The 8,377-nt window shown below is 52.3% G+C and overlaps 2 protein-coding genes across 5 annotated transcripts in view; one reads left to right on the forward strand and one right to left on the reverse strand.

Annotated features, from left to right (window-relative positions):
* Positions 1–1,587, forward strand: part of Emid1 (EMI domain containing 1) — a 48,838-nt gene extending 47,251 nt beyond the window's left edge. For all 4 annotated transcript variants that reach the window (XM_027387366.2, XM_027387365.2, XM_035453266.1 and 1 more), the window contains one exon: positions 1,460–1,587. In XM_027387366.2, coding sequence (XP_027243167.1) covers positions 1,460–1,587 — 128 coding nt within the window. The remainder of the gene's footprint in view (positions 1–1,459) is intronic.
* Positions 1,588–2,333: 746 nt separating this feature from the next.
* On the reverse strand, positions 2,334–8,337 carry Rhbdd3 (rhomboid domain containing 3). Its single transcript, XM_027387368.2, is given in 10 exon segments — positions 2,334–2,654; positions 2,738–2,987; positions 2,990–3,021; positions 3,109–3,271; positions 3,977–4,360; positions 5,016–5,205; positions 5,547–5,582; positions 7,216–7,351; positions 7,801–7,959; positions 8,322–8,337. Coding segments are annotated over 6 exon segments (1,155 nt in total). The 5' UTR covers positions 5,164–5,205; positions 5,547–5,582; positions 7,216–7,351; positions 7,801–7,959; positions 8,322–8,337; the 3' UTR covers positions 2,334–2,476.
* Between the last annotated feature and the right edge of the window lie 40 nt (positions 8,338–8,377).

The following is an 8,377-nucleotide window of genomic DNA, read 5'->3' on the forward strand; positions in this document are numbered from 1 at the left end:
GAGAGTACCCAAGGATTGGGCCCTTCTTGATAGTCATTGGCAACTTCTTGGAAGAGGGGACCATGTGTGGGGTCATAGAAGATACATGGTTGTGCCTGGTGGAGGTGAGAGGGACAACCCTGACAGGAAACTTAATATGAGTTAAGATCTGGAGGTTGGAGTGTGAGTTGTCCACGCCAAGAATGATAGCTACATGCCTAAGATCCCAGCACTGGAAGGCTGAGACAGGAGGACAGCAAATTTGAGGCCAGCGTGAGCTACTGAGCAAAACTTTGCCAAAAAAAAAAAAAAAAAAGTGCACACAGTCCGTTTCTAGTTCCCCATTAACCATGTGGCATCTCTAAACTCTAGAAATGTCAGGGACTATCTGGAGGACCACCTCCTGCCTCACCAGCCTTGTCCTTGCTTTAGGACGGGAGACTGGCGTCTTGATGGAGACATAGAAAGTCCCTGGCCTGAAGCCTCTTGGCACCTGTCCTCCATCCCCCATTGCCTCCAAATGACCTGAGGGACCACTGGGAACAAGGGACCACATTATATATTCTCAGTTGCCCCCTCCTCTCAGTATAGTGCAACAGTAGAAGGGACAGCGAGGTATCCACTGTGACCCCGTCCTTAGCTGGCTGTGCTTCTGATAGCCTCTGAAGGGTGTACAAGGAACCTGGGAAAAGCCAGGCCCCATCAGTGGCCCATCCCTAAGCAATGCCTTCTGTGGGAAGTGGCCCCCATCACGCTTCCAACTTCTATCCTAGAACAGGGAAAGGCTTGACCAAGCACCTATCCTGAGGCTCTCTCCCCCACTAGAAAAAGTCTACCCTGACCTCCTCCCAGGCTTTAGGGGCTACCAAAGGACTTGTGGGCTTCCTGGACAACAGAGCTCCTTTTTGAGTTTTGAAGGATGTTCGTTTTCTTGCAGGGGACAGAGCAAGCATGCTATGTTTTATGTTTGGGATTCAACTTATATGCAGCTCAGGGCATATCTCACCACAACTCCCTTAGTAACTGATTTTGGTCTTTGTTGGTGCTGCCTAGGGTCTCAGAGTCTATCTGAAAATGTCCCTGATTTTAGAAATACAACTGGGGCCTGACTCTACTAAGCCCTTTCCTCCAAATGGTGCTATAACCCAAGGAAAGAGGAAGAGTTTCTTCCCTAGCTTCAGTTTACTTGCTGTGAAGTTTGGATGATGCAGAATTCACCTTCACTCCAAATGAAGCCTCAAAAATTGACTACTTAGGGAGTGTTATCCATATGCCAAACATGTAAATGTGGTGAGCCTGGCCATTCCCATTAGACAAACCAGGCATCAGATGGCCAAATGCTGTCCCTGGGCTGGGTGTTTAGAGGTCATGGGGAGGCACTAACCAGCCTTCAGCTCCGTCTCTAGGATGCCAGGGTAAGAGTGGGTTCCCCATGTGAATGTCCCCCTAACATAGCCTCTCTCCTTATTCCCTCCGGCAGAACCAGAGCTGGGATCCGGGGTAGGTCCTGATGGCACGGGTACCCCCAGCCTCCTTCGAGGCAAAAGGGGAGGACACCCAACCAACTACCAGATCGTGACCCCCAGGAGACGCAACGGGAGGAGCTGAGGATGGTGGTGGCTCTTGAGGGTTCCACACCAGGCATCCTCCCCTAGCCTGGATTTGGCCAGCTGCCTCCAGAGACTGCCAGTTCCTATTTATTAATATCCTCAGGGACCCCTGTGCCATCTTGGCCTTAGGCAGGTCTCAGTGATGGCAACCTATACATGACTAAGCAGGGACTGGGCCCTGAGAGGAATCCTACTCAAGAAGTCAGGCCTCACTTGCACCTGGCCTGTTGCCCTCAGCAAAATGGGTGAAAAGGTCTTAAACAGGAGCAGGTGGAGGTACAAGGCTTTCAGTCTTCTAACATAGGGGGACCTGGAACTCTGCCTGGCCCTACAGACATGCAAGGATGGAGGCAGAAGTCTCAGTTCCCCTCATTCAAACCTTGGAGAGTCCTGTTTTCTGGTGCTGAGTTCTAATCTGAGTCCAGGCTGCTTAACCCCTGACTGAATGCTTGGTACTCCTTCCTTCACTTCTACCCAAGCCCCACTCCCCAGTGTCCCATGTGGGGATGGATGTGTACAAGGGACTCCCACTCCAAGTATTGCTGCGGATGCCATGCATGGATTGCTGTGTATTGGACAATAAACGTCCCTGCCTGACCCTGTTTAGTCTCTATGTGCTGCGGCCAGAGCCCTGTGGTCCTAGACACCACTCTGAGTAACCCTCTTGCCATCAGCCACCCATTCACTGCTTGTTCACTCACTCCCCCTTCTTCCCGATGCCAACACAGAGGAGCCACTCGGGAGGCCAGGTTGAAACTTTTATTCTTACAAAGTAGAAGAACATTCTGGGGCCTACTTCTGCCCCCAAGGATGCCTTCAAGCTCCCAAGCCTACAGTAGACTGGGTAAGGACTCAGGCCAGGCCTAAGACCCTACTCTCTTCTTGAACTATGAGGGCCCAGTGCCCTTGCAGTGGGCGGGACCACTCCTCCCCTCGGTCACTAGGGCTTCAGTTTCCACCAGTCCTTCAACCAGGAGTGATACGGCACCCTCCACACGCCCTGTAGCTGCCAAGGCCACTGCAGCCTGCTCAGTGGGGAATCCCATGTGCTCCAGCTGCTGCAGCCTGTGAGGTGGGGACAAGGAAGAAATGTCAGGGCAGCATAACTCCCACATGAGGAAGCTGCACCCCTGCCCACCCTGTCTTACCGCAGAGAAGACACAGAGGACTTGGGCAACCACATCAAGTTCTGGGGACCCTGAACGGAGGTATCACGAAGTGAAGCCTGGATCCCTTCCTGTAGCATTTGTTCATCCAGGGCTGCCCACATCGGGGTTCCTGGAGCAAAGCTGGATGCCGCCCAGTCCAAGCCCCTCTCTGAGTCCATCCATGTGAAATGCACAGGCCCCAGGCCTGGTGGAAGTTGGGCAGAGCCATCACTGTGAGACCAGGATTTGGGGAAGCAAGGTAAGGAGATTCAGGGGTGGCAGGTCTGTAGGGAGAGAGGCGGGTGGCCTGGGCAGCCAGCCACGGTCACAACTTGCACCATCCAATGCTGAGCCCCTGGCATCACCCTTACCTCACTCCAGCAGGATAAGTGACAGGCAGTTCAGCCAGACTGCCTGGGGTGGGAAGGAGCCTTAGTGGCCAGCACCGGGCCAGAGTCCTGCAAAGGACACTGTCCTGTAACACCTGCAATCTCCGCTCTGAGAGCTCCAACCACCGGAAGGCCCCAGCAGCATCTGCCTGCCCAGGGCAGGGCGACAGGTCAAGGAAAACCAAACTGAACTGGGGGGAGGGGAATGTCTCCCCTTGCTTCATCCTCCAGGACTACATGAGAAGCTGAAGCTGAGAACAAAAGGGAACTGCCTACCTGAAACTACTCAGCCAAAACAGAACAGTGTGTACCTTTCCCAAACCCCACTTTCCACTTTCCTGGCCACTGCATAACCCTGTGTGCCTGAAGACAGGTCCTTCTACTGTCGGCCAGACTTGAGTAGCTGGTGTCTGCATTCTGAAATGGTCCCCTGTGATGCCTGAAGGGTTATATCGACAGCCTATTCTCTTTGGTGGCTATTTTCCCGTATCTTGGGAGCAAAGCTTATATTTAAAGATACCTGTACTGTGGGCCCTAAGATGGCCTCTGTTCCTAGGTTCACTCCCACCCTGAGCCTTCCTCTTTGCTCATCTTAGCTTTGATCACACAGGATCCAGGTTAATGACTTCTAGGGTCCCTTTAGCTCTCCCAAGCATCCCATGGGGTCCTTTGATTATAACAGACACCTCCCTGTGGTCGTCAGAGCATGGCTCAGAAAAAAATGTGCCAGGAGCAATGTTTGGACACCTGACATTGCTTGGGCATGGACCCCCTTATTCCATTTCTTTCCAAGGTACCCCGGAGGCCCAGCCACAGGTCCACATGGTCCCTGGGCTCAGGTAAAGGATACAGGCTAGTCCAGCAAGAAGGCCACAAACGAGCTGCAGGAAGGGCGGCTCAGAGCTGAGCAGCCGGGTCAGGGCCAGCAGCAGCCATGGGAGTAGCCATGGTGGCAGTGTCCCCTGGGGCCATCCAGGGTAGTAACTCTGCCCTGCCAGCATGGCCAGATGGACAGGCATGTATCCACAGCCTCCAGCTGCATTGGACACCCCAAGGCCTGCCAGTAGCACAGCCAGCAGCCCAGCAGCCAGGGCAAGCAGGGCGGAGTTGTGCAGGAAGCGTAGAGTGCCTAGATGGCACTCCTGCCACCAGCCCAGAGTGGGCAGGAGCAGCAGGCTCAAGAGCAGGCCCGGCAGTGCAGTGTGGCCCAGAGCATGGGTCAGTAGCCGGTGCACTGGGAACGAGAAGGGTGCCAGGTTAGAGGGATGGGTTAGCCTTTTACTAGGGCCACCTGGTAGGCCAGCCTCCCCTACCCAGAAGCCAGTATGTCAAGTGTCACTACCTAATCACTCTCTAGTTACAGTGAAAGGAACCAACACACAGTCTTCTCACTAGCAACCAGCTACAAAGTGGTACAATGTCCCTGGTACAGTGACACTATTTGTCAGTTATTGAATCTTTTTTGCATCTGGTTAGTAACACAAGTTCTAATGGGATTGCCTGCTAGAACCTCTTCACTCCCACAGAGCTGCATGACCTTACAAAAATTGCTTAACCTCTCTAAACATCATTTGGGTAATGTAAGCTGGAGGTTTTGTGGGAAGTACATGTTTGGCAGAAAATTTTAGTTCTTATTTCCAGGGAAAGCTATCAGAAAGGGATGCTGTCAGAACTCCTACCCACAGCTTCCCATCTCACCCTCGGTGCCTTCTACAGGACCCTCTTCCCTCCTTGACTGTGGATAAGCTGGGCATGTCTGTAGGCTAACCTGCCTGGGTCACAGTCCTATCCTTGTGACCACCACAAGCTGCATGATAATTCCACTAACTGGTCTCAGACCCTAGAGTAAGTCTCTAGCATCCTTCAAGGACCATGCAGCTGGTCCTCACCCTGCCAGGGGTCCAGCAGCAGCTCTGGAGCCAATGTGAGGCTGGGGCCAGCCCCCAATAACCACAGGCAGCTCATCAGGAGCATCAGAACTGAGGAAGCAAGAGGCAATGCCCGGGACACTGAGCCATCAGAGTCCCAGGCATGCATAGTTTGGTTGATGGCAGTCAACAGTTGTCCTGAGGCTGTATACTGGAATAAACAAAAACAGTAACAAATTATTCTTGCTGCTTTTATCTGACTCCCTCTCAACTATTTTACCAATGGCCCCATTTTACAGAGGCAGAAAACTGAACCAGCAGAGGCAGGTCCAGTAGTGTGCCCATAGAGGGCTCAAGCCCCAACCTGTGTGCTTATTAGCCACCTTCCTATCCCACCTGCTCATGTGTCTGGGATGGTCAGGGACCATGCATAAAGTCCCAATTAGGACAGTGTGGTAGTGCACACCTGTACTCTTAGCACTCGGGAGCTGGAGGCAAGAGGATCAGGAATACAAGGTCATTAGAGATGCAGACCAGTGGGAGAGTGCTTACCTAGCATACATGGGCACCTGGATTTGCTCTCCAATGCTGTAAAAAGAATAAAAGAAAAAATTAGGTCTTGGCTACATACTGAGTTCAAAAACCAGCCTGGGTGACATGAGACCCAGCTTCCAAAAAACAAAACACAGTCTGGTGGACACTGAAGAGGATTCTCAGTGGAAGATACAGGGCCAGAAAAATTGAACTTCAGTGCCAAAAAGATGGGCACATTCCCCTGAGAATGGCAAAGTCAAAGTCAGCTCTAGACTCCCGCTTCCCTCCCTCTTTTCTAGTGTGCCCAGCCTCAGGGAATCCAGATGGCCTCAGGTACCCTTGAACAAGGGGCTTCATGAGGCCCACCAATGGGACAAGCAGCTTATGGTTGAAATGGGCTACAGGAGTCCCATATTCCAAGCCTTACAAAGTGGTTCAGAACTGTGGCACTATTTTCTCCCCAGCCCTGGCCCTGGTGTCTGCTCCAGCCTTCTGTTGTGTGTCTGAGGACAAGTTTTCCAATCTGTGAAATGGCAATTAAGACACATTTTGCTTCCAGGATCATAAGAGAAAGGAAAAGACTGAAGGCCACAGCTTTCTCTTTCTTTAAAGTTTTGCTTGTTTTAAACAAAGTCTCAACACGGAAACCAATCTAGCCTGTAATGTGAGATTCTCCTGTGTCTGCCTAGGCTTTGAGTACTAGGTCACAAATCTACACCATCGCACCTGGTTTGGCCCCCAGCTCTTTCTCAATAAACCCAAAACACCACCTCATTACTTATGGGAGGCACAGATAGCTTACAAGTGAAGGCCCAGCTGGTCCAGGCCATTTCCTGCCCCATACAGCAAGCTTTTTTCCAATTAGGTTTTCAAACTATTTAACATATCAAGGCAGACTCTGGCAGTCATGTTCCACCCTGCAATCCCTCTGTCCCTAGCCGGCCCTTCTGGCGGGCATACCCCACCCTCTACCCTGAACTTCTCCAGCCCAGGGGACTGCTATTCCCTATATAATCCAACTATTTGGTTACCCGTGCTCTTTGTGTGTTGGACCCTCTGGCTGCTGCACCTGGTATTCATCTCTCTCCTCTTTCTTCTCCTCCCCTATACCCACAGGATCCAACCAGGGTCATGTACACTCTGGGGCAGACACTGTTTCTTTTCTTTTTGTCACTCACTTTCCTCACACCCAGCCTTTCCTCCAGGCCCTGCTATCACTCCCTAGCAATCCTCTCAAGTCTCCAACTGGGATGACTCAGGACAGAAAGCAGATTACCTAGTTAGCTTCCTTGCCAAGGCTTTCCCTTGTACATGCCAGTTTTCTACAAGAAAAATGTGAAATCTCTGCCTGCAGTGCCCTTTTCTCCATCCCCTCAATAGGCAATCTCCTATTCACTCCGGAGCCCAGCTCAAATGCCCCCTTCCCACATCGTGAATCTTACCCTCATGAGCAAAGTTTGACTTTTCTCCCAACTGGTTTGAAATAAAGGAGGATGGAGGCTCCCTCTCATCTCCAGGTTCATCAGGCTACTATTCTTTACACATATTCAAGAGATTATGTGTTCATTGAAAGACATTAGCTTGGCCCCAGGTCCTGCTGGGGAGAACTCTGGAATTTGGGGTGAACCTGCTCTTCACCTCAAGTACTGGGTTTGGAAAAGCAGGCAGATTTCAATTTCACCCTTACCTTGGAGACAGGGTCACCTAAATTGAAGCTTCCTCTTGCACCTTCTCACAACCATTTCATCCCTGAGCACTAAGGGACTGGTCCATAGACATACAGAACTGGGCCTCCAGTGCTCTGGGCCAGTCTCCAACCGTATCTTCAATTAATAAAATGAAACTTGTAAGAATCAAGTAATGAATTCATCTGCTGCTCCTAGCACACAACACAAGCAGCAGTTTTTCACGGTGAGTCCCTAGGTAACAGACTCCGGGTGCCTGGATCTCTCACCTGAGGAAGTGAGTTTACACTGGTGGCCACACATCCAGCTCCCCACTCTCTTGCCGCCCTCTCGCCAGGGAATCTGGGAGCCTGGCTTTAGACTTAAGCGGTGAAACCACTCCCATCCTTAGAAAGGTGTGACACGCCTACTTCTCCCACATGGGCCCTAATTTCTTCAGAGTCCACGCCCGCCATGCTAGTGTTTGTATAGTCTGTCCATGGTGTTAGTAACTCTTAAAAAAATTCACACGCAAACAATCCGCTTCAATGTCCCTCTGGAACCCTCGACAGAGACCTCTTAATTATGCACCATCACACCCTGCCTACCTTATTGGAAAGCCAGGAGGACAGAATGGGAATTCAAGGACAGGGAAGATGATGCTTCCGGGTGGTACACAGAGGGGGGGGGAGTCCCGGGGTCTGGGTCGAGTTCAGCTTTGTAACTTTGGGGGAAGTACTCAATTTCTTGAGCCCGGGTTTCCTTTTCTGCTAAAACAAGGGTATTGGTTGAAGGACGAGTACAGGGCTTCTCAACTCCGACGGTTAAGGGGGTCGGCCGCGGCAATCCCGGCCTCCCTCCCCAGCCGACCGACCTCAGTCCCTCCCCCCGCCCTCTCGGGCCACGCGTCCGAGGTCCCCAGAAGCACGTTCCCCCTACCCTGAAGACCGGGTGGGGGGGGGCCGCCTGGGAGTCAGGCCGCCAGCTCCCGGCCGAGATCTAGGTGCCCCAAACCCACTGCGCGCACAGCGGGCGCGTGATCCCGCCTGCCGATTAGTCAGCAGTTGTTCCAGGCCGGGATCCCTTCCCCCAGCGCTCCCGCCAGCCTCCGTCTCCCTCCAGGACAGACTCTTCAGAGACGGCCCCTAGAGCCGGCGGGCGTAACCATTCCAAACCACCCAGCCT

This window comes from Cricetulus griseus, assembly GCF_003668045.3.
Source record: "Cricetulus griseus strain 17A/GY chromosome 1 unlocalized genomic scaffold, alternate assembly CriGri-PICRH-1.0 chr1_1, whole genome shotgun sequence".
NCBI classification, from domain to species: domain Eukaryota; kingdom Metazoa; phylum Chordata; class Mammalia; order Rodentia; family Cricetidae; genus Cricetulus; species Cricetulus griseus.